The sequence below is a fragment of the Lates calcarifer genome, linkage group LG10 (assembly GCF_001640805.2).
Source record: "Lates calcarifer isolate ASB-BC8 linkage group LG10, TLL_Latcal_v3, whole genome shotgun sequence".
NCBI classification, from domain to species: Eukaryota; Metazoa; Chordata; class Actinopteri; family Centropomidae; genus Lates; species Lates calcarifer.
Window position 1 is genome coordinate 18,526,421 of NC_066842.1, and position 26,800 is coordinate 18,553,220.

At 40.7% G+C, this 26,800-nt stretch overlaps 1 protein-coding gene across 2 annotated transcripts in view; it reads right to left on the reverse strand.

The window, feature by feature from the left end:
• The window catches only part of abcc8 (ATP-binding cassette, sub-family C (CFTR/MRP), member 8), a 51,650-nt gene that overhangs the window by 24,175 nt on the left and 675 nt on the right, over positions 1-26,800 (reverse strand). The window contains exons 2-17 of one of the 2 annotated variants that reach the window (XM_018663982.2): positions 23,938-24,100; positions 20,968-21,109; positions 19,223-19,344; positions 17,487-17,653; positions 15,064-15,306; positions 11,522-11,710; positions 10,197-10,361; positions 9,940-10,095; positions 6,285-6,419; positions 5,182-5,344; positions 4,373-4,413; positions 3,706-3,851; positions 1,577-1,691; positions 1,185-1,361; positions 368-440; positions 132-237 (exon numbers count right to left, since the gene is read on the reverse strand). In XM_018663982.2, coding sequence (XP_018519498.1) covers positions 132-237; positions 368-440; positions 1,185-1,361; positions 1,577-1,691; positions 3,706-3,851; positions 4,373-4,413; positions 5,182-5,344; positions 6,285-6,419; positions 9,940-10,095; positions 10,197-10,361; positions 11,522-11,710; positions 15,064-15,306; positions 17,487-17,653; positions 19,223-19,344; positions 20,968-21,109; positions 23,938-24,100 — 2,303 coding nt within the window. The remainder of the gene's footprint in view (positions 1-131; positions 238-367; positions 441-1,184; positions 1,362-1,576; positions 1,692-3,705; positions 3,852-4,372; positions 4,414-5,181; positions 5,345-6,284; positions 6,420-9,939; positions 10,096-10,196; positions 10,362-11,521; positions 11,711-15,063; positions 15,307-17,486; positions 17,654-19,222; positions 19,345-20,967; positions 21,110-23,937; positions 24,101-26,800) is intronic. The other variant, XM_018663983.2, reaches the window with a different exon arrangement.

A 26,800-nucleotide genomic window follows, 5' to 3' on the forward strand; every position in this document is an offset into this window, starting at 1 on the left:
TTAGCCTCTCAGACTGATGAAGTGACAGGAAACTTGGTCATTCACATCCAAGTGATTAAGATGCTCAAAATGGAGCATCTGAACTGATTGATTTTTGAAAACAGAAAATAATCAGTGAACCTGAAACCAACCTGTTCCAGATGACTGTTCCTGATATTCTCTGCATTTCTCCCAGCGCTGCTAGCAACAGAGATGATTTTCCACAACCCACCTGGCCCACAATCATGGTGAGCTTACCTGAGAGATTTGATGAAGAAGAGAGGAAAATAACACAGTGAGGAAATAACAGAAAGAAACTGGATGGAGAAACATAAATGAGAAGAGGAATGAAGGAGGTAGACTGTGTATCACACTGTCTGATCCTCACCGAAAGGAATCTTGATGTCCACATTAGAAAGTGTTGGCAGTCCATCAGTCCAGGTGAAATAACCGCTGGTTATCTGAAAACATGGCACAAGTTCAGCCAGACATGAACTCACTCTTCAACAAGTAAACAGTAAACATGTCATCACCCGGAAATGATGCAGAATGGCAGTGAGGCAATAAGACGTAAATGTTGCCTCATTCTTATTCATTTCATGTCGAGGGAGGGAGGATATCTGCTGATATTCACTTTTATCCAAGATATTGTGAATGACATACAGAGAATTAATTTAGCAGGTGAATCACTGGTTTGCAAATTTCCAGAGCTAACTATAGAGCTAGGTCAAGTATTTTCCTACATTTCATGATAATATGATTTGCAGGATGCCAGATATTAGATGCATCATTCCAAGTTTTGTCAAATGTGATCAGCACATGTAGTAGTCCCTTCCTAGAGTATTGCGTTGCAACTGAAGTAGCTATGAGATACAGAACACCAATGATAATTTGTGCATACATATAGGCACAGTGCGTGCAGACTGCAAAAAATTCTTTTAAGATTTTTGTCCCTTGTGAAGAAAATCTCTAAAGTCATAACTGACTGTGATTATGTAAACCTGGAGGTAGGTCAGTGATTTTTCTGACTGACCTTTATCAAAAGGTAAAATGTAAAAAAAAAAAAAATGACAGCCATACTACACCTGCAACATTACTGCTTCAGTTTTTATCAGACTTATAAGGATAGTGCGTCTGCCTGGAACAAGTGATATCTGCGTAATCACACTTCCCTGTCTTTCCCTCCCTCTCTCTCTCTCTCTCACCTTGATACAAATGTCTTGGTCCACATCCTGAGAGGGACCGTCGCCCTCCCGGTCCCCCCGTGAGCTGTAATTGTTCCAGTCATCCCTCGGGGGGCGCTTCCGGTTCACCACCTTCAGGGGCTGGAGGTGCCGGGACAAAGAGGAGGAGGACGATGAAGGGAAAGATTTAGAGGATGACTAGAGGAGGGTTGTGTAACATCCGGCACGAGGGACACAAAAGGGGGTAATGGTGATATTAACGGGAAGACATTAAGGTGGAGGAGGACAACAACATTCACAGCAAAGTGAGACAGCCTGGACGCACCAGGAGATGAGCTGGTCACAAACAAACCGAATCAAACCAACACAGAAAAATGTGTTTGTGAGTGTACATGTGTTTTATTTTTACTTACCACAGCTTGGTACCTATTTTGGTTGTGATTGCTGGAGCCGGAGGTTAACGTTGCTCTGGGCTCCTGTTCGTCTCCAATCTCATCGCTAGAAAAAAACTCACTGAGCTTCTGAACGCTGCAGATCAAACAGTGGAGAGAGAAACAGAGAAATCAAGTCAGCAATGATGAAAAATTATGCTGGATAATGAATCAACTTATAAAAAGAAAAAAACCCACACAGATAAATCACTTATGACGTGTTTAACTACAACAGCAGACACACGTACACTGACTATACAGGCTTCTGCACATAGATTCTAAATGAGCTCACTTTCATTCATGTAAAGGTAACAGCATCCCTACTGTTTACTGTCACATCCTTAAATCAGTGAAACAAACTGGAAAATCAATGGAACATGGTTCAGCAAGAATGAGCTTTATCTTCACTTTCTCTGTCTGTCAACCACACTCATATCTCTGAATTAGATCACTTATCTTCTATTTCGCTTCCTAAATGATGCAAAATGCTTCCCTCTGCTGATACATGCAATCTAAATTTCATTACTAAATCTGTGCTAAATAACACGTGTCGAAATCCTCTCTGCCGGGACTAATTTCCCCTAATTTACTCATTTACGTCTTGTGTCATTTTATCTTTATGTCCATTAAGACATTTGGCAGCAAATGTCAACTCTAAAAATGAAATCTAATAAAATATCATTTACAATAGTGGATTCTTTTCCCTCTATAAAGAAACATTTCTCATGTTGAAGAGTGAAGATAAGTTGAGGTGCTGAAGCTGCATTGTAAGTGTTTTCTTTTTTTTCCTGGTCTCTGACAAAGTGTGTCAGATCACATGTTCCCAAAATAGGCATCTCAAAGGATCACAGGCAGCTTCTACGTTCAAGAGAGAAAAGCCACCCTGGTTAGAATAAGGTGCTTACGACAGCATGGTGGCAGGAGACAGCCTTGTAAAAGCCCATATAGAAAATGTGTCATTTGTAATCAATCTAAGGCAATCTTACTCATCACCCCCCTACACAGTACAGTACACTCCTGCCTGTGATGTCCAAAAGCTACATACAGAGATAAGGGGATTCAAACTGACAAGCTCTTTGCCTGTGCAGTTTTCTGGAGATAGTTTTAATCTTTTAATATGTATGAATCTGCAAATTAATTCATACTTGATTTTGCTAATGACCCAAGTGTCAGGATTATGTATCTGGAAGGTGTAACTAAACTACCAGGTAATGCAGTGAGTTTTTTATTTACAGAGCAGCCAAATGATCTTTTTTTTTTTTTGTTGTTGTTGTTTTTTTTGTTCATTTCCCTAATGGCGAATCATGGAGAGAAAATGTATCTGCTTTTTTAATTTATGCCTTTGCTCTTAAACACCAAAATTAAAATTACTCTGCATTATTTTATATTTTTCCTTTTTATTATCATGTGACTTTTTCTGGAAGGCCAACCTTTAAAGACTGGGGACAATTTACCTTGGAGAGGTAAGTCTACTTAAGGCTGGACACCAGTCATTTTCAGTTGCTCCTGCTTTTTTGCAAGGTATTGTACTTGTATCTCCTACATATTAGTACATAAATGCTAAAAAAAAAAATGGCTTAATGATTTGTTTCCTATCTGCATAGATTTATAAAAAGCAAAGCAGTATACACAACCAGGAACAGAGAGTTACTGAGTTGTGCAGGACTAGTAGCTGACTATTTGCTGCAGCAGCCTAATCACAACAGATGTCTTGACAACCAACATAATTGTAAAACTAATTGCTGGAATAAATTGGTGCAATCAGTGTCAGAGACCAGTGTACAAAAAGGACAGAGAAATCAAGCACTTTGTTACACAAACAAAGGTTGATCCATTAATGCAGCCAATCCATCTGCTGCAGGAAAAAGAAAAGGTCAAGTGAATTATCTAATCATGTAGCTTTTCTTCTGCTCTGCTCATCCTCAGTGGTGTTGCTGTTGTTTTAGCTCAGCACAACAAATCCTGGACACTTCCTAACCAATAAACATTTAAAAAACAAAATAAGCCAGTGTTTCTTAGTTTATCTATAGCTATTTAAAAAGTGCATGAAGATGATGTAAAAATGATCAGACTTTACAGTCGTTTGTTTACGTATTTTTTTAGTTTCTCACCTAACAAGAGCCTTGACGGTGGAGCGCACCACGCTGGAGAGCAGGAAGAGGGGCGTGACCAGGATGTGAAAGAGGGACAAAGAGGCAAAGGCCACAGCTGGGGACAGATCAGCGTCCTCTGAGATGTGAACATGAACCACAAACGTCTGCGGGATAAAAGGACAGAATGGCTGAGGTTAGTCAAAAAGCCTGCAGTCAGACTCTTAAACCTTGGAACGCTTGAGTTTTGATTAGTGGACAGTGAAACCATGGCCACCGAGATGTCCTGTCAAGAGTTTGAGGGGCACGATAAAATCAAATCCAAAGATGAATCATTTGTTTACAATCGTCCTTTATAGTCATCCCTTTCCTTGGTATCTGTCTGACCTCTGTAATTTGTCACCACTCACATCTAAAACCATGAAGGACTTCTATAAATACAGATAAGATTCAGTGTAGCACTGTCATAGAGCCCTCCACTGTGTCACTGTGAAATGTCACTGGACATCTTACAGTCAGACTGTCTGGCACTGTCTCTGCTTTGTCCTTTGCACAGGGGGAAAGTCAACAGGATACACTGTGCTCAATAGTTATTGGCTCTGATCGGACAAAATGATAATCAGACTCATTTTAAGCAGAGCAGACTTTTTCTGATGGAGTTAAGGAGAATCCTGGAGCTGAAACTCACCGTCAATACAGCTGCGATGGGAATAGCTGCATTCATGAAAACTGAAAGCAGAGAAGAAAGACATGGGGCCATGAGACACGGGCAGATTTTACACGGTGTACAACCAAACAATTCTAGGTGGTGTGTTGGTTTGTATGAATATTCTACATCTACACAAAAAGTAGGGGTCTGTCCATCGTGTTAAGACTCTTTTGGACCAGCAGTCTACAAATGCATACATGCATCCTGCACTTGAATCTTATATGGACTTTTACATGTAGTGCCCTTTTCTCTTCCCATAAGTCTCTGTCACTTTTTATTGTCCAGTTAAATATTGTCTAAAAATGCATTGACATAAAGATGAAAACATGGTGGTTGATAAAGTCAAGCAGTCACAGCACTGCGTTAATGGTGAATAAATCTTGGTTTCTGTTCCATTACTCTCATAAAACTGTCAAGGAGGAAGGTATGATTGCTCACTCTCCTGAAACCTGCAATTATTGATCTTAGATTGGACACAGTCTATTACAGGACTGGAGCCATGCAGACTGCAGCCACTGTTCATCTACAAGTGTGGGAGAAGATAAGGAGAACAATCAGCAGAAAACAAATAAGTATTGAGTGAGCACTGGTGCCTTATGTAAATGGGAAGTGAATGGAAGCACAATAATCCATGTTATCCATACTAGAAAAACTCATTACACATGACAATAGTGATGAAGTGTAAAGCCTTGTACCTTCCTGTAAATGTGTTTTTTGAGGAGGAAATATTTTTGCAGGATTTCATGAAGTTCAAATGTCAACAGTGCAGAGGAAACAAAGAGCCTTACTGGATATGGATGTGTAAAGAGCAAAGGCCTGCAGGCTGGTGAGCTCTTTGCCCCTGGTCTCCTCCACACTGTCACAGAAGATGTTTTCCCAGGCGTATAGCTTCAGCAGCTTGATGCCCCGCAGCAGCTCATTGGTCTTTTTTAGACGCTCACTGGAGTACTCCTGAAAACAGGATAGCAAGCTTTGATTACACAACCGTAATTTGACACATAAAAGACAGATATACTATATAAGATGAAGCCAGAAGGCAACACTAGCGCAATCACCTCTGCCATCATGTTCAGTTGCCAATACAAACATCTGAGCCATCAAAGCAAAATGTTTTTCTCTGGTATAAAATCATCCTCTACAACATCAAGAGGAAAATGGCACCATTACATTTGATTGATGTTACTGAATAGCAGCTTTGTAGCAGCCAGAAGCAGAGGAAACGCTTGAGGCCAGGTGAACTTATCTTTTGTGATTGAGAACAATTTGTTATTTCTTTTAACTGTTTAAATCAAATGTTATTTTGTGTGTATTGTGTGTGTCTGAGATCAAGGGCAGCAAGTGGCATCATGATTCAACATCATTGTTACATCCACTTCATTACCTGGAGTGAACAAACCAATATTGACGAACACTGTTTGCAAAGTTCTTCACTTCAATCACAGGATTTCAACAACAGCCATGCAGATATACCAAACTACTGAGTAATTAGAATTTTTCAACTGATGATGGCATGAAATGAAAAGTCACTTGATCACCAAAGGTCATAGAGACCTTGAATGTCACCCAGTAGCAATTTCACTCCGAAACACAAATGTCTACCTGCTAGTCACGGGAAAGGAGCCACTAGCTGATAATTCATCCTCTGGGGAGAATGAATGTCTGTACCAAATGTACCATTTTACTAACTAACAAATGTCAACCTCATAATGGCGCTACAGCAAAAGTAAGGGGGTGGCCAAAGTCAATGGACTTCATCCTCTGGGGACCAGGAATGTCGCTAAAAAGATAATGCCACCATACAATAGTTGTCAAGATGATTGAGTGTGGACCACAGCGGTGGACGGACTGACAACAACACTGCATCTCTGTTAAAAAAAAAAAAAATACTCACCAGAGTGCTCTTTTGTGTTTGGGATAGCTTTGTGGCCACAAAGTATTGTACAGGAGCTAACACTGCAATGACGGTTGCTCCAATCAAGGCACTGATTCCCAAGAGGTAGTAAAGCAGGATCACTCCCACAATAATCTGAGGGTGGAAGATGCAGAGACAGAAACAGAGAAAGAGAAGGATATTAAGGATATTAACCCTGTGAAGAGAAAACAGGAATTTCAAAAGAGACTGCCTTCAGTTACACAACGCTTCCCAATGACCTTATGAAAACCATATTATAACAACGCATGGCTTTGTGAGGAGCAGTGACCTTGAGCATAATAAGGGCATCAGCGTACATACAAGGAGGTGTCATACAAGCAACACACATTTCAAAACACTCATTTCTGACAGCTGCTATGAGCAAACCAAATGTTGACTGAATGACCTTTGAAGAGACATTATTATTTAACTGCACATGTACACTGACATTCACATATACATGCTACAAACAAAGGTACACACAAAGCAGAGTATTTCTACAAGGCTGTGTGCCAAAAACACAACTCGTTAATCCAACATCAGTCAGTTAAGATGAACAATAAATTAAGAACCTGAAACCTGAAATATTCATGTAAATGAAGTTTTATTGATCCTCAACTGCTCAGGTTATTCAGTATCCTTCACACAGTATCTCTCTCTCTCTACCAATGTACAACGGAAATGAGTCATGTTTCCACCTGTCCTTGGCTTATTTCCAGCCACCCAGCGTCTTTGGCAACACACTGAACACATGATGGATTCAAAAATCCCCAGGGACACTCAGAACCAGATGGAGATGAATGTGACATTTCACACTCACACACCCTCTCCTTCATCTGTCACAGGATAATGGGTGCCACTGAGGACGAGGTGGGTGATGGGTAAAAGAAAAGCAGGATATGATTATCTTTCCTTCTTAATAACTGTATTACAAGCGTCACCTTTTTGCAATAGCTGCCTCTGAGGTGTGAGTCATTGGTAATGGTGATGTGCAGTTGCGAAGCCACCAAATCCCACACAGTTTCTGCCAGTTTCTCACCTGAATCCCTCCTGATTTAACAGTGCGTTGTTGTTAACAAAAACTTCACACTAAATAACAAACAGGATCATTAGCTGCCTCTAAATTCACCACACCACTTCTTTACTACAGCGTTTCCCTCAGCACTTCAAGAACTACTTTACTTTGCTATTGACTTTTAGGGAGGTCGTCCCAGTGGTCATTTTGTCTAGTACAGGATAGGCATAGAAATATAGCTGCAACAAACAGTTACTTTCATTATCAAATAATCTGATAAATATTCTTTCAGTTGAAAATTGGACATCATAATTTCATAAAGCCAGAGATGATGTCATCAAATTGCTTGTTTTGTCTGACAAAACACTACAAAACCTAAAAACACTCACAGTTTACTATGTATATTGTCTACAGTGCTTGAGAGTCAACAACAACAGGAATCAAATTTGTTGTGTGTGTTGTATACTTGGCCATTTAATCTGATTCTGACATTCTGATGAAAAATTCTCACAATTGAAAAACTGGAATTAGGGATAAGGATTATTTTATGTAGAAGGACAAATTTTGTTTCACCCATGCTTTTCCTGCCATGACAACTCAAAGTGTCTGCTGGAAAAGGCCCAATACTGAATACAATGTATGCTAAGAGGGTAGCAAGTTACAGCACAGAAGAGATGCTCAGATAATCTTGCAAACAATTCCTCTTATCATATACTTAGTGAAGTCTCCTGGGCTTATCTCCAAAAATGTCAGCGAAGCAATAGAAAAATGGGGGTGTGGCAGGCTGTAATAAAGATAAAGAGCCATAGAAAATGATTGACACATCTGAGATCACTGGCAAACTTCAAAATCCCTGTGACATGTCCCATCAGGGCAGGAGGCAGTAAAAACTGAGCATGGATGGATTCATTCACAGTTTGGGTCACACAGACAAAGAATACTAATGTAGCTCCGACTGCAGGAACCAGCAGGCTTGTGTTGCCACTGAAAGATGTAACGCAGCCCATTTCTGACCTGCTGTGCTCTGTCCTTTTATCTATATCCAGCATCAAAACACTGAACACTGTTGGCTGTTTCTATGCATTTAAACTGTCTGCAGAAATTATACAACTGAAAATATAATAAAGCAAGAATAACCATCAAGACAACACGAGGCAAAGTAAAATGTCATTCGATTACGGTGTCAGTGTGTGTGTAATTTGTGTTAAAAACATTATGCAGGTTGTGATCTGCGCCCCAGGACTCATGCTTGTATTTCAGTTTATCTCTCTCATCTTCTTAGTATTTCTAAATGTGAATCTGCTTTGAACCGTTTCATGCAAGACAGAAACACGTCTTTGGGAAGTTCATCACCACTAAATCATTGTATTGACTGTCTGTGGTCTAAATTATGTGACTGATTGTTTCCAGCTCTTAATCTTCTCAAATTGAAAATCTTGTGGTCAATAATTAATCAAAAGATTTCTCAGTGAATAAAATGAAACATGAACATGATGAAATGTGTGAAATGTATTTCTATTTCAAACAAAACTGTTGTGGAGGTTAGAGGAAAGTAGGACACAGCAGGTAATTGTGGCTGTGAAAAATGATCTGGATAGATAAAAAAAAGAGATAAATAAATAGAAAAAAGAAGGAAAGATAGTTCAGTTTAAACATATAGCCCAGCACTTTCACCTGAGGACTTAACTGTATGTGAATAATAACACTGATTCTACAGTACTGTATGTCATGAATTATACAATCAACTTGAAGGAAATATTACAAAGCATGAAGGTCACAGGCTTGCAATTGACTACACACATTTGCATTAAATCTATTCTATTCCCACACGGGTAACACCTCACACTCCATTTCAGCCTTCATGTGTTTGTTCAGAATCCTTTATTTCCCACTTGATCATAAAGAAAGCTTTGCTCTATACTACGAGTCAAATGGGAAAACACAAACACAATGCACAGCAAGATACACAACAGTAAAGGCAACATGCAGCACACAAATATCTGATGCAAAAATGGGGAGTAACTAGCACCTTTGAAACACAGTTTACTGAGATTTAACTTAAGGGAAAACAGTATAACAACATACACCAATCAAACACAACATTAAAACTGGTAACTGGTTTAAATGTTGTGGTCAATGACAGAGCAATGCAATAACAGAAAATCAGCCAAATGGCAAAAGGAAAAGCTGGTCATAACACAGAACAATAATAATAATAATAATACATAATGCACTGTAAAACAATGTAAAACTTATATCCAACATCATGGTAACAATAATACACATGTAGTTAAGTTTATGGGACATTCACAGTTTGGCTAGGTTCAGACACAAAAACTGCTTGGTTGAATATAGGAAAAGATTGTGGTTGGGGTTTAAATAAGTGCTTCCTTAAGGTTAGGGGACCCTCGTCATCATGGTTACAACAGTATACATGTGAAACAAACACCAGTCTCCTGTGTGAAAGTCCTGTGCCAGTGTTGCAGTGCTGCTATCAGTGGGTGAAATCCAACACTGAACTATAGATCCAAACCTGAGATGTAGGTATCCATGACAGGACTCACATTAACCTCTATGACGACCATACATTTAGCTTAACACCTCAAACATGTTTCTTACCTGTATTGGCATGGCCCACAGGTTAGGACAGAGGAAGAAGAACCACATGAGCTGGTTGGTATCTATGGCAACCAGGTTGCAGATCTGAGCAACCGTCAGCTCGCCCATTGACATGTTGGAGGTACACAGACGCATGATCTTGTTGTAGATTTTTGTCTGGGGAGAGGACATTGGGATCCATGTGAACACACCTTGATAAAATCACAAACGTTTGGCTAAAGGTCACATCACTTGGAGAATGTTCTCTAAAATCGTACCTGTATGGCTCCGCGTAGGTTGATGCCTGTTTCAATGGCCACATAGTAGGAGGCCTGGAGGAAGGTCCTCTGCAGGAGCAGGGCAAAGAAGAGCAGCACAGCCAGCACATATGCATTCTCCAGAAACTCCTTGGAAGAAATGAAATAGATACCGAGCAACCTCATCTAGAAACAGGACAGGTAGGGAGAGAGGGAGATAGAGATATCGACAGGTATATCATTGTTGGTCAAGGTCACTCACACAGGCCGAACTCTGCAGGACCAGATTTGACTTGGAGAGTTTCTGTCAATAATGAATTATCAACGAAAATTGTTCCTGTTTATCACCTCAATAGTCAAGGGTAACAGAATCCATTTAGAGAGTATCATTTCCATTTCACTGCAGGCTACAATACTGCATGTGAAACTCAATCAAACTGAACTGAAGTGTGTTACGCAGCTGATATGTGGAGTGTGAGCTGGAAACCAAAGGAGAATGTGGTTCAGCCACGGTGATTGACACAGTATCCTCCTCAGAGATTAATTAATTCTGCACCAGGTAGATATCATTCTCTAAGGAGGGATTGCAAATTGATTAGGAATGTGCCTCAACTGCACATCAATTCATCCTTGAAATTCCTCTTTCCTATTGCTTTCTCAATCCATCCCCAGAAACACATATTTCTAAGTCTGTAAACACAGAAACACTGCCACAGCACTAACTGCTGAAACTGTCACTATTCTACAAACAGGCCTATTTTCAGGCTTCTCTCCAAACTGACACTGTCGAGAGCAATTATTTCAAATTCTTGACAATTCTGTTTCACCATTTACAAATTTGATATTCCACTGCATTGTGTGGATGTGACTTTCAAACAAATGATTCTTACAGAGTTATTCTTACAGGAGGATGCCTAAGTGTCTGTCTGACATGGCAGTCTGCCCTGTGTGGAACCTAAGAAACTGAGACAGCTCCAGCAGCAATAAGTCTTATAAATATTTGACAAGGCTTGAATTAGTGCACCATCGGGGCAAGTGCACCAAGGAGAGAGGGCGTCATAAGTGTCTCATCAAACTGTAAGTGTGACCTTTGAGAGGCAGGAGGAAGTCATGTGACGTTTTTGTAACATCTGTTGAAGCTGTCATATATCTAAACTAAATATTTTCACAGAGGACCTGTCATGTGACATGTTAAGACTTGCCAATACTGTCAAATATGGTCAAACCACACCGACATGGTCCTGATTAAGTGGATTTGCTTGTTGAGTGTTAAACTCTTAATAGGTGCTACATGTAAGTTTTTGCTATCAATACATTTGTAACTATAAGACACAACAGTGTCTCACCGGCGGCTGAATGGTGCGGTTGTCCTTGCTGATGTGGTGGACGATGCCAGAGATGCAGAGAGGACCGGCGAAGCCCAGCAGGTCGGCCAGGAAGCGGAATGTGATGCTGAGGATGAGAGGTCTGCCGAATGCTTTCCTCAAGGCCTGCCAGATCCATTTTGGACCCTGGGGTGCCATGCCCTGAGGCCTCTGAAGAAAGATTAAAAAAAAAAAAAACAATTATTAAAATCTAAATACAAATATGAAATACCATCTATCAGTAACACATTCATATAGTGCAATGAAGATGGCTCTTGTTACAGAGATAATTCACCAAACACTGCACAGCCATTTCTCTGTGGAACTGAACTGGCAACACAACAAAAGAAAAAGAAACTAGGTTAGACAATATAAGCCTGCTAACTGAGCAAGAGGCAGTAATTGCTTGAACATAAAAGCTAAATCAACACCATTAACTCAAGATTCGGTCCATCACTGCAACCTGCGAAATGAGGTCAAGTTCAGGGTTTTCATCCTCCCTGCTGCTGCTGCTGCATCGTGGGATGTGATGAGTAATGGCGAGTTTCACAGTGAAGCTCAGTCAGTCATGTATAACAGCTCTGTAACTAATAGTGCTGAAAAACTATGACAGTGTTGCAGTGGATGGAGATTAAACAGCCAAGTGAAAAGGGAGTTGAAGGGTCTCAGATTACTTCAAATGACAAAGAATCTTAAGACATTAAAAATCACTTTGAGAGCTAAATTGATTTCCAAGTCAGACCAGAAGAGCTACTGATCTCAGTTACTGATCTCAGTTACTGATCTCAGTTACTGAGCTACTGATCTCAGTTCATGTTCATAATGTCCAAAATAAATTAACTTCACAAACGACACAACAACTTGGTGCAGTGAGTCCATTAGCAGTGATCAGAGGAAAACATCTGGACTGTCACAGTGCAGTAAACACTCCCAGAACATATCACTGTGTGTATGTGTTCGTATATAAGTGTGTGTTTTGAGTGTGTGTATGTGTGTGTGTGTGTGTGTGTGTGTGTGTGTGTGTGCACATCTTTGTGCACATGATTGAGTCATTCTCTGAACTGTGAGAACAGACGTGACCATTATCACGTACTGTATCTCTATCTTTCCATTTGAGCTGGAAAAGAACCTCAGCCTTCATACGAGATGTCACTGTGCGCCTTACACACACACACACACACATACAGACACACACAAAAATATACAGAAACACATGTCCTCTCTTTCTACCTTAGGTTCAAACAACAGGGAAGGAGGATGTTTCATTCTCACACACGCAGAGTGAAACTTGCTTCCCATGAAGTGCAGTGCTTTCACCCCCGCAGGGGTCGGGATGTCGCCTCGTTCACAGTAGAATGGGAATGACCCGGTGCCTCCGGACTCTCCTCTAAGTGCCCCCCCCCCACCTCTCCACTGGGATCTCTCAATCTCTCTCATCCCTTGCTCCTGCCGGAAGGAAGTGGGGTTGCGTTCACACCGGACGCACACGCAGCAGTGACGAATCTCTGTGACCTTCCAAACACTGGAAAACGATGACCCCGTAGAGGAGGCCCTTCACCTCTGACCCCTGACACGTGCTCCAAAAGTGAGACGGGAGAGAGGAAGAGGAAGAATAACGAGGAAACGTCCTTATCTTGGACCACGTTAATAAGAGTGGAACTGCTCCACCTCAGGATGAGAGCAGTGATCTCATAAAGCTATGTTTCATCAGCCTGTTCAGAATACATTATCTTAATAATTAGAAAATTGATTTCATTTCTCAACTTTGCAGAATAGGATCTGAAAAAGTGTCGGAATTTCATTTTAAGAGTTCCTTGATTTCCAAGGGATGCTAGCTTTCATATTTCAGAGCATATAAACACACACATCAGGGGCAATTTGATTCAGTGCCTTGCTCAAGGGCACTTTGACATGTGCACAGGGGTCTCTAGAGATTGAACTATCATGTTAGTACTGAATGGCGTCCATCCATCCATCACTCCAAGCACGCACTGGGCGAAAGCCAGGGATACCCCCTACGCACATTGTTAGTCCATCACTGGGAAACAAACACAGTTGTACTCACATCTCGCCCACACCTGTGGAGTTCCCACTTTACTTTACTTGTATGTCTGTGGATGTTAGCGGGAAACTGGAGCCTCCAGAGGGAACCCACAGAGACACAGGGTTAACATGCAAACCCAACACAGAAATGTTAAACGCTAGGGGCCAAAGCTCAAGCGTAGGCAGAGATAACTGGTTACGGTTAGGGAAAGTTTGGGGTCAGGTTCAGTATCATAAGATATGAGAGGTGAATGTTAGGTTCAGGTTTAGGTAAAGAGACGCAGACTTCACTTCCCTCAGAATCTACTCCTGAGCACTAATGTCAACCACACAGAAACGCCCGAGCCAGCCAGCAGATTCAAACTGTTCATGGCATCTGTGCTAACCAATGAGCCACCCTTACATGGAGGACCAAAGAAATGCCTTATAGTAGTCTGGCACCACCAGACACAGCAATGACAGCGGAGGAACAAAATATTGAGAAGTGACATTTTTCACTCTGTTTTTAAAACTAAAAATGTAATTACAGGAACTCAGAGAGACAGAATAAGCATGTGTACATGTGTGCATTTTCAAAGGCAGTGTGACATTTCAGTGTTTACATTATTGACTAATCATCTCTGTGACGTTTGAATACACTCTGATGGTCCCATTCCAGTCAGAACTGAGTCATCACAGGACAGAGATCAACTTTTTTATGAGAACAGCTGTATCAAAAAAAAAAACAAGCCGTACTCTAAGCTCTTATATAAATACTTAAAACCTTTTTTGTGTCTGTGAGTGGAAGATCCAAGATGATCCCTCGATGATAATTACAACATTCAGAAAAACACAGTATCATTTTTCTGCTGTTTCATAATCTGGTTTGCTCAAGTATGTTTGCTTAAAATAAGATAAGGACCCTTAACATGAAGACATTTGTTCCATTATTTGTATACAAAGTGGTTAAACATTTTGCTTCTGAAATAAACGTCATGGGAAAAACAGCTCAACATCATCACTGCCTTTTTGCATATTTGTTTTCCAGTACACAGATCATCTTCTATTACTTTCTGTTGCCATCTGCACCAGTTCCTGATACATTCATGATTATTTATTCAGCACCAATGACGCAAGGAAGAGAGTGATGCTTCTGATTTTTAACACATCAGTTACAAGATCTCAGGTTTTAACAAGTGCTGCAAAATCAGATTTTAAATTTGTAGCTCTCAAACATATTAAAAGATCTGTGAATATTTTATATTGCCTGTTATTACAGGAGCCCATGAGTTTCTTTGCAAATGCACGTGGTAGAAAATGGCACAGCAAGCTCATGTAATATTTACTTATCATACTTTTTACCTTGTATCAGAATTAATGTTTCATGTAAGCTGTATGTCTTTTGACGTCTTTTCATGCTGATCTATGGGCTGAGTTGATTCAAGTACCCATACTGTTCACAAAATGGTTAGCAACATTAAGGTAGTTAATCGTGCACTAACCTTCTGGTCTTCAAAGGCTGAGCGTAACTTTATGTAGTTCGTGAGGGCTCTCATCGCGATGGGCAGTTTGCCGATGACCTTGAGGTCGATGGGCCGTCTGTGGGCGGAGGTAATGAAAGTGTTCATCCACCAGTAGGTGGCTTTGGACAACAGGTTAACGAAGGGCTGCAGGAATCGAACGCCCAGGTCCTGAAGGTCTTCAGGAGGCTTCACCTCTGTGGGGTTGGCGAAACACATGTAGCGCTGTGGGAGAAGAAAAGGACAGAGAGACAAGTTGTATAAAAACATGTGACCACTGATTAGACATTCAGTGGAACAGAAACATCACCTCATCTGTGACCACATCTATGGAGATAATAGTAGTAATTTTCTCTGTACTGCATATGAGAACTACAATATAATGGATATGATGGCTGAATACACTCTCATTAGTGGGGCTAATTGTAGCTGCTGTAAGGTAAATTGTATTCTCTATTTTGCATTAATTATAGGTTGTCTGATATCACTATAGCAATTGCTGAATCTTGGCAAAGCTTAACATTTCACATTTTCTTTTCTTTCTGCTTTCACAACCTTTAGACTGGAGCCTTTACAATTAAAAAAAGGTCAGCAGTGAAATTTAACTTACACAGTGTGTTATGTCAAGACAAAATAGTGAAACAGAGTCAGCAGAGATGACTAATGTGTGTTTTTAAGATTTATAGAAACTAGGTTAGTGATTACCATAGACAATGTCCAAACACTGAACTATAAACACAAACAAATAAGTTTATTATGCAGTGAGTCTCATAATAAAATATGAAAATGGGTCAACAGAAAAACAACATTCACAAATTAGATTTTGCAAATATATTTTGCATGTTTTATAGCATATTAATGAGCAAAATGTGACTAACAATTAGTATTAGTGATTTGATTGGATTACAAATTGAAAAGGCAATGCAACAATTCTCTAAAATAATGATTTATATTAACAATATCATTAAAAAACAATCAACAAAAGAGCATCTGAACCATATTCCTAAAACAAAATAATAACATGTACTGTTAAAAAATGGGCTACATAGATGTGATCCAATAAAAATACAAATAGTTTTGCCACAGCGTGTGCTTCAAGGGAGTGAATGCAGGGTATGATGGGAGAATCACTTTCTTTGCTGTTCACTCAGGGGAGTCAGATTCAATAACAGATGTGTGCTCAGTGCAGAGTTTAACAGATACAAACACACTCTGAATTGTCGACAGGAAAAAGGGGAAAAAAGTGTACACCAGTCTGACATTTTCTCGGTCATGTTCAAAAAGGGTGAGAGGGCCGGAAATGTCAAAAAATGAATAATCAAAAGATGTGATCATGATCTTTTTTTTGATCAGAAAGGAACATAAAGGTCCATTCCACTGTCAGAACCAGTTTTTAAAGATATCATTGATCGCATTACAGTCACTATTGTGTGTGGCACCAGTCTGCACACCACTGAACCTCGTACCAGCCAGACAGCAGCCAGAGGCTCTTGCTGTCTGTTCCATAAAACTGAAAAGATCTGGCCTTTGTCTTCATATTAAGCTTTTATTTTTACTTTTTTTTACCTTCCTTTCTGTTTAATTTGTCTCGAGAAATGTGTTTTTGCTCCTTTACACTGTGTTGGCAAAGTTGGTCAGTCCAACAGTTTGGTTTTGGATGGCTTACCATAAAATTTTGTAAAGACATTCATGGTCCCCAAGAAGATGAATTGTTATGTCTTTGTTGATCCCCTGACCTTTGATCCAGCACCACAACAAGGTCAAAATTTGAGTTTTTTTGTGAAATATCAATAAATGCCATAAAATTTGATAAATAAGTTTATGTCTCCTTCACATCCTTCAACAACAACATCAGATCAAATTTTCACTCTGACCAGTACTTTGGCTTTAATTCCTGCAAAAGAAATAACATTCACAACAGCCTCTGCTGTACGTTATGTTTAGTGCTAATTAGAAAATTTTAGTATGCTAACACACTAAACTGGCAGTAAATATGATAAACATTGTAAGTGCTAAACGTCAATATGTTTGCATTGTCATTGTGAGCATTTTAGCTTCAGCATTTAGCTCAAAGCACCACTGTGTCTAAGTGCATCTCCACATCTTGTTATGTGCTAGCTTTCAGATAACAGCAATGACAACTATCTTGAGTTCTGCCCCCACTATCACAGGCACCATCATAAACATGACCTTTTAAACAGCTCAATGTGGATGACAAGGAAAAATAAACATGTAGCATCATTGGATCCGACCTATTTTTAACTTCAGTTTTGCTGATCTCTGAGCCATTAGGATTTCAGACTAAAAGAAGTAGAGGTGACTGCATCTAAAAACAGGCTATAATCAGATGGATACACATGCCTGCATGCACGTGACAACACACACACACACACACAGACACTCACCCTGCCAAGGATGACATTGATCTCCACAGCTAGTAGGAGTCCATAAAGCAGCACCAGCAGTCCAGTGATGCAGTAGCGAAGCTGCCTGGGGCCGATGCCATGCTCGGTGTATTTGGCAAACTTGATGGTCTTCATGATGAAGGCCAGCACCCAGTAGATCAGCAGGGCTGAGGAGATTTAGCAGGGATCAGAGAGACACAGCAAATCACCAGACAAGGCTAAAAGATAAATAACCCAACAGCAGATTTATTATATTAGAGCTGGAGTTTAAATTTAACGGCCATGGCTCAGCAGATGGTAGAATTTGTTTTTGAATTTGTGAGTGTGTTTTATGTGCATCATTTCATTTGTTTCAGTCGTTTGGCTACAATGACAGCTCTCAAGATATTAGCTGTGATGTTAGCCGTATCTATTGCAAGCATCTTCCTCTTCTACTATTTTTTTCTTTCCTCTTTTCCCTCTGCTCCTCTCCCTTTCCTCTTCTCTTCAGATGTCAACAACACTTGAGCAATGTGTGTCTAACTGCTGTCAAGGTCAACACCTTTAATCGAGTAAACAGCAGGTAAGTCAATTGTCTTCACTCCATGAGGATATTTTGATAGAGTCACATCAGTTCAGTCCAGCAGCTTTATTGGAGTAAAGACTGAGAGATTCATTGTGAAAACACTGATAAAGGATGAGTGTTGTCAGGGAATGATTACACTGCAGGGTAACAGGAAAACAAGATCATATACTCAGACTCAGCAGGCTCATTTACAGTGTTTACTTCTTTGTAATGAAGAACATCTATACTGTAACAATATATCAGCATGAGGGTCAGTGGCAGTCTCGATTTAGAAGATTAATTCCTGTTCATGGAGTGATCAACCCAGTGCTGCTCCGCCACTTCTCCTCAAGAGACTGACTATAATATGGAGACCTAGGAGCCAAAGGCGGCTCAGCAACGTGATATGAGTAGCGAGTAAAGCATCGAGAGCTGGACCCAGCTGAGTTAATGACGTGTGAGGAGGAAAGGAAAATGGTGTGAACAGTCGAAGAGTAGCAACAAGGGTGCTCATTACCAGAGCAAACATGTGAGTTATGTGATAAAACTAATAGACAAAGGTGAAGGGTGATATTTGATCATTAGTTGACAGCTGAACTGATATACAGCTCTCTTTTTTCAAAAGGAAAGCCTATCTTGTGTTGTTGCCATAGAGTTATTTTATCTTAACATTTTAATATTCACAGGTTTTAAAGAATTGTAATAAACATAATCACAAGCAAGAACAATCCTGACCATGAACAACATGAACTGTGCAGATCTTTCAGGTAAAACTCATTTTCTTAATGAAAAGTGACAATATCTACCCAGAGCAGTGCAATTACACAAAATGATAATGCCCTCAATCATTTTGCAATCTCATCTGAAGGTAATGAACCATTCATCCATAAATGGTTGCACTGACTGTGCTGCTCTGTTTTATAATTATATCATCCTGGAAAGCTCATTCAATTTGAATCTGCTCTGATCTAAAAGTTCAAAGAGTTGACAAGGGTTGGTTTTCTATTACATAGTTTGATTAATCCTGGTTTTACAAGCCTTTATCACTAATCAGTGATGTTTTCGCAATAAAATTTTTATGTTACAAAAAGCTCTGGGCTCTTGTTTGAAAGCCTGACTGGATGTTATGTTGGATGTTCAATAAACCTTTCCTTGGCCAGTAAAAATAAATGAAAAACAATGAATATGGTACCTAATAGTAGTTTGGGGAAGTTGGAGGTCTCGATGTTATGATAGTAGACAATAGAAGTGATGCCAGCCATGAAGGCCAGACCTGCCGGCATGTACAGGTGAAGATGGAGAGACTGGCTGAATCTGCAAATGAATATCAGACAGAGAAGATAAAAGTTTTTACAAAACACAAAATAACACTCATTCAGGACTCAGGACATTTATAACATCGATGAGGCAGAGTAGTCAAAACATCAGGGTTTGAAATGTATGTTTGGCTCATTAACCCAGTCTGTCCTCATTAACCAGAACATTTTTGAACTGATTGGAGCATGTATAACCACATACCTATATATATTATAATGTATGAATGCAGATGTGATAAACCTGTTATCACAAAAATGCCCACCCATATTTGACAGGTGGAAACTCACATTCACATAAATACACACAGAGAGATCTTCAGCAAAACACTTATGTCAGCGTAAAAAGTGAAGTGGAGAGCTCTTCTATTCACTTCAGTAACAATCACTCAAGCTGCAGGTGACACAGATGCTAACTAGCTAAAACTGTATATCTGTGTCAGCTACTGTTTTTAGCAACCATAGAAACAGCAAATAATGTACTGCTAAACGTCTGCTGCCCATGTAAAAACAATGCGATATGTTACATAAAAAGTTAACCAGCAACAGTCAACTGCTGTCTTGTTCCCACTGGTAATAATTTAAGCTTTAACTGAAGACACGAGTAAAACTCCACATTGTCTCATATATCACCAATCTGAACCATGGTCAACAGTCCAGGTTAAACTCACTGTACCCTCTGAGCCTCTGTCGCTCTGTTTTAGCTTCCCTCAGCAGTATGTAAACATCATCAATATTAACATCTAAACATATTTTGAAATGTTGTATATGAACCTTTTCCTACACACAGTGTTGACATTTTGAGAAAAAACAAAACAAAAACCAAACAAACAAATAAACTATAATCTAAATAAAAAAAACAACATAAACTATAGCTTGCAAACAACAGGCCCACCTCACTCCTGGGATAATGTTTAACCAGCTTTAACCATCTTTCAGCTGCATTTCAGCATCATGGCTGAACCATGATACTGGGGTTTTCTGTTCATACTCCAAACTAAAAGGATATATGTATATATATATATACCACTGTACTGGAGTATATAATTTACACAACTCATCACTGTAGCAAAAAAAAAATAAATAAAAACTTGATTAAAATTGAAGCAAATATACAAGACGCTAAAGGTTCAAAAAACGGTACATTAGTAGATACACATTTAGTATAGAATATAATAGAAAACCACTGTAAGATCGGAACAGAAGCCTAAAAACAAAAACTGCTGAATCACCATGCTAACATTGTTATTGTTATTAGCTTTGCATAAAATGAGTAAATTACAAACCTAACATAAATATAAACTATAAACTTTGACACATGGTTTTATGGCGCATTATGAGGTACTAATGAAGAAGAGTTGTTGATACATTTCCACTCTATCTACAGCCTGTCTGAGAAACACACAATCAGCTTAAGCCTGATATTCTCTAGTGAGCATAACTGAGTGATTGTTATATGGAGAGATGATAACAGCCATTAGTGAAGTGTTAATCACAGTCAGCTGCATCCTCCTCCCATCTCAGCAATACTCTGAGGAAGCAGACTCCCTCCAAAATCGAATCATGTGGTACATAAAATAAAATGCAGTGTGGATCAATATCTCGCTGTTGGTTTCTGACATACCCATCAGAGACGATGCCCTCTGCAATCTCACAGACCAGGATGAAGAGCAGGACAAAGGTGAGAAGCCAGCGCAGGTTGTGACCAGGAAAGTGAAGCCAGGTGCTGTGGTGGATGTGGACCTTTGAACTCTGGCTGCCCCAGCCTCAAACAAGAAACACGAAATAAAAATTTAGACTATTGGTCAGAAACAATTAAATAAAACTGGGACAAATCTTTCGCACACAGGAAATGTAAACATACACTGAAATAACGTAAGAATGTTTCTTGACTCTTTTTGTCTTTCATCACTGTCTCTTGACTTAATACACTGCTTTCTACTTCCAGTGCAACCTTGAATGTCAAGAACTGCAGTGATAAGTGCTCTCACACTCATAGCAAAGCTGTGTGACTATGAAGGAAAACTAAAAAAGATGGCCTGCTGGGAAGAATGGCAGCCTGCCAGAGTGCTAACGTTCTGGAGTTCAGAAAATTTGTCTTATTATCACTGTCATTACAGTCCCCACTACTTGGTAGGTAAGGCAATGAGAGTGGCTAGACGGCTGCTGGCCTGAGACCCTTCAGTCAATTATTTTAGTGCTTATAGTGGCTGTACAGAAGCTTTGTCCTTTATCCCTAGGTGTTCCTCCATTGAGACCGATGTTGGGCTCAAGTCAGACTGGAAAATAACAATGATTAGGTCATTATAGTGCAATTTATATAATTAATGGAAGTCACTGCTGTCATAAAAAAACACATCTCTGTTGATCAGATTATGTTAATGACTCCTCTGCTGTTGGCACCTTAGCTGCTGGATAGTTTATCTCTCGACAGAGTGTTGGCACAGGCTGGCAATCACAAACACACACACACACACACCACACACACACACACCACACACACACACACTGTATCTCTTCCTTCATCTGCCTCTTCCTCTCTCTCTTTTTCACACTTCACACTTGCAAACACATACAAATTTATACCATCTGCTCAAGTTCTGTGCATTATAATTAAAACCAAAGACACAATATTAACATGAATGTTTTCCCAAAGTGGTTAGCTGCAGGTGAGAAATACAAGAAGACGGTAAGTATAGAAGACTGATATTATTTCTCTCTGACTGCTGGTGTAATGCAAACTGTCATATAAAGGTGTTGTGGTACAGTATCCCCTCACACTGGTAGCCTTGATGTGACTTGGTAAATTCATAAGCCAGCACTCTAAAGAGCAATGCATCACATAGCTGTAGGGCAGAATGAGTGCAGAATATAGTATATAAACAGCACTCTGTCTTAAGAGGTTTTGTCAGGTGAAAAGCTTTCACACCCCTGAGGTTTGTCTTTGGTGACAAAGTTGTTAGTGGTAGCAGTGCAGCTCAGGGAGACATGAAGGAGGGAGGAACCCCTGCAGCTTATAGGTTCTCCTCCAACATGACTTTTTAGTGGGTGTTTTGACTTGTCTCTCTTTCACCCTGCTCATTAGCATATATTAGTTGAATTTGATTTGCAATTGCAATTTGCAATTTTTGGATTTCATTATGTTTTCATTTGTGTGCAATCACCTGAATTATTGTGTTTCCAAAATAAGCCCTTGACAAGTACTTAGGGAGAGGTGTGACTGCCCAATCCATACCAGGAATCCAATTTGTTGTATGAATTGGTGAGGGTTAGGGTAGTGGTGTCAGGAAGTAACTGACTGCACTCAGACAAAGCTGTGTTGAGCTAAACGTTAATGTGCGCCTGCTTACACTCAACTATGCTAACATGCTGCAGGTAGCCTTTAAATTACCATGATCACCATCTTAGTTTAGCATGCTAGCATCTGGTAACTAGCAGTAAACTCAATGATCAGCTGTTAGTTTTGCAGGTTTTTGGTCAGAAATCAAAGCTGGACATTTCTACCTCATGATGGCCCTAGATGAAAAGTTATAAGATGACTAAACTTTCATTGATGGGTAACATGACTGTCTGTAATCTGGTGGACTGACCAACTGACCATGCCACTGGCATGACTGCCATCTAATAAAGAAAGAAGTGAGTCTGAAAACTGAAAAACATCAGAATAGTAACTAAATAGGCTAAATTTGCCAACAAATAAATGGAAGCTTGCAACCGTGAGCTCAAGGACAAACAAAAGTGTTCAGTGTGCTAATGAGAAAGGCAATGTGTGTGTGCTAAACAGTAGTTTCATATTCTTCAACTTTCTCAAATACAGTGAACAACAGGAACACAGAGCCAGTGCATGGAGTGACAAAGTGTTGTCCTGCTGAAGAAAAAAGGCACTAACTGCTTTCAAACTCACACATACACACACACACACACACACACACACACACACACACAGACATGAGCACGTGCGACCATAGCAGCAGAGTGTGTGTGGCGACACAGAGCTGGTCTGTCACACACTGATGATGACACTAATAGACTGGCCAGCAGCCAGGAAGAGGAGCAAAGGAGGTGTAACCTAATGCCGGCATGATGGCATCTGTTTGACTCCGTACACTACATTTCATCAGGAGAGTCATATTTGCTTGCAGCTCCAGAAACATATCCTTATGTTCAACCATACTGAGGAGGCTCATACCCCGACTGTTGGTTATGGGACAGCCAACACCTATTTAGGTGGTGCTTTAACTCAGGGAATTAAATGAACAGTCGAACAAGCTAATTAATAAAGTAAAACCAAGTGTATTAAAGTGTATAGACATTATTCTGGAAATAAAACATTTACAAGGTCATCTTTATAAAGGAATATATAGGCTATTTAATAGAATGTGTTATGCAGTAGTTCATAATCACATTGAAAAGTAAACATGCTGTTAATGTGAAAACTGAGAAGGGCAGATGGAGAACATGTCAAAGCCCATCAGTCCCATTTCAGGTCGTTGTGGACTTGTGCTGACACCTCATCTGTGTATGTGTGTGTGTGATCTGTGTGGGAAGGTGTGGCGTGAAGAGGTTGAAGGGCTCACCTCCCAGCGACACTCACCGATGAAGAGGATGGGAAAGGTGATGAAGAGCAGGAAGACATGTGGCACCACATTGAGCGCGTCCAGGAAACAGCCATTGTTCAGGACCCCCCCATCCACGTTGTAGGCCACCGAGTTGTTCTCGTTCCCACAGAATGCCAAGGACATGGTGGAACCGGGACTCTGCAGGGGGAACCGGCCGGAGGAAGAGGAAGAGGAGGAGGAGGAGGAGGAGGAGGAGGAGCAGAGAGAGAGGAGAGACAGAGAGATTTAAGAGGGAGGGTCTCAGAGCATGTCTTCTTTTCAAAGAGAAGACCGACGGCGTCTACAGTAGATCCCAGTAATTCCCAAAGTGACCTCCCTCCTGCTCCCTCTCGAATCCAGCTTTCAAATATCAGATCCGGTGAACAAGAGCAGACAGAGGGAGAAGGTGGGGGAGGGAGAAGGGGTCAGAGGCAGTCACAGTCCAGTGCAGCAGCAGCAGCAGCAGCAGCAGCAACTCCCTCTCCTCTCCGGCAGTCTAAGCAGCTTTCCCAGCCATACTGGTGAGAAACATCTGCATCCCTCCTGCCCGCAGTCTGCAGACATCCTCTAAAAACTGAAGCCTCACTTGCGCACAGCACTGCATAGCTCCACCGGAATGCATTCAGACAGTGCTCACATCTCACACACACATACACACCCAAACGTGCTCTTCAGCTAGAGCAGCGGCGGCATTCTGCAGTGCACCTGCTATTCCTGTCTCTTTGCAAACGGGAGCTCAAAGTCGACCTTGGAGGGTGAGAGCAGAGGGAGGGCTGAGTGTGCAGGCGAGCTGGAGGACTGAGCTACAGAGCCACTGAAGGTAGGGGGGTGGGCGGGTGCGGGAGGGAACAAGTGAATGATGAGGAGAGAGAAAGGAGCGAGATAGGGGGTACAGCTCTTGAATGAGCAGTGCGAACGTCATACAAAGGTACGTGTGAAGCATGAGCAAGCACTCCAATCTAAATCCCAACACCACGTTTTCAGGACTTACATAACTCCATCCCTGAGCCATTTATTACAGTAGTTTGCATTATATCTACAAGAAAACCAAGCGAGAGAAAGCACAGTGGTGACAGAATAACTAGGCTGCATACATGAAGAATGGTGATATAAAATATTAATGAATGCCTGGGATGGATGAATTGTGCGTCCGATCCTGCAGGGAGAGATCCCGCTGCAGCCAGTGGCAGCTGACTTGTACAGAGGGATCAGCAAAGACCCACATGGGAGCAGATTTTGATAATCCGTCAACAGCAACAGACTCATGGCCGTTTCTTAGTGGTTAAAATGATTTATGGTTAATGTAATCCGTGCCACGCCGACCTTCAGATAACAACAGCAAGGAGATAAGCTTAAATGTAATGAGCAGTTTACATGAGAGTTAACACACACACACACACAGTCGTCTGCTGTTTCACATTTGTGGAATCTGGCTGTGCTGCATTTAAGTGACAGGAATACAGTAAAAGATTAAGTATCAGTGAGTTGTTATCAAAATGTGATGTGCCTGATACTTCATGGAGAACAAGCAAAGAGGCATCAGAAACAGAGGACAGCAGTGGCTTTTCTTAACTGTTCAAATTTCTCTTGTAGGCATGGTCAGAAGGTCGAAGGGCATTTTCGTAGCAATAAAAAGTATGGGACAGAGACACTAGGCGTCACTGAAAGTGGACATATTTCTGCTGTCTTTCATTTCAACACCTAAGATGAAGAGTTCACAGCAGCTGCCGCTCTAGCCTCTCACTTCCTGTCACATATCATTCATCTGTTCACTGGGAGAAAAAGTTGTTGTTTTTTTTAAGACAATACTTGATCCAGAGGTTAGTTGGGGTAAAGACTGGATTTTGAACTTTTTGAAAGAGTGAAATTTATACAAGCAAGTGATTTCTATTAAATTGGCGCAGCAGAGCACAGACTAACCAGATGTTATGTCGGCTGGGGGCTTTCACCATCTACAGGATTGTATTTCATCTTCAAATAAACTGCCAGCATCAACACCTCAACCAAAGACTACACTTTCATCATGCAGCGACTGTATAATTATCCTTTGCTACAGCTGGGATAACTGGCCGGGTTATAGTGCTGCGGTGCCCTACATCAGAGATTAGCACTGTCCATCACTGGATTGCCTGGGGAGAGCTGAAGCTGCACTGTGTGCAGAGGAAAAAAAGAAAGAGGATGAGTGGAAGAGCAGCAGACCCTCAGCAGACACTTAAAAGGGGAGAGGAGCATTTGGGCAACAGGAAACTGAGGTTTAGCTACAGGGCTTACAGCACAGAAGAAGAACAATGCATTCCCAAAACCATTAAATAGGACAATCCCAAAATAGAGAGGCGTGCCATTGTTATGTGGACACATCACTACTTTGTCATATAACCACAGATGCGGACAGATATCTACTAAATATAACTGACTTGGCAGGGCAGGGTGACTGTGTGTACGTGGCCGGTGATGGTTTCTGTCTGTGGGAGTAAAGTGGGGTTAAGAGTTGAAAGATGAATCATCAATGTGAATCTAACATGTAGGTCTTTCTCTCACCTATACAGAGAGAGAAAAGAGGAGGAGGAGATACTTGTTCCGCAACCCGTCTTTTATTAAATGCTCTCCATCTGGCTGTGAACATTTGTTACCATAACCTAACAGACCTCGCACGAGATCAGCGCGTCCAATATTTCACACTCCCATTATTCGCCTCGAGAAATGAGCCTATAATGAATCCCGGTGATATATGACACCATTACAGCCCACACAGGGATTCCTTGACTAAATATGACCTAAACTGACTCGCAACATCATTACACTGCCCTAATCTGCAGCCAATGCACCTCTGTAAAATTATATATGCAAATGAAAATCATT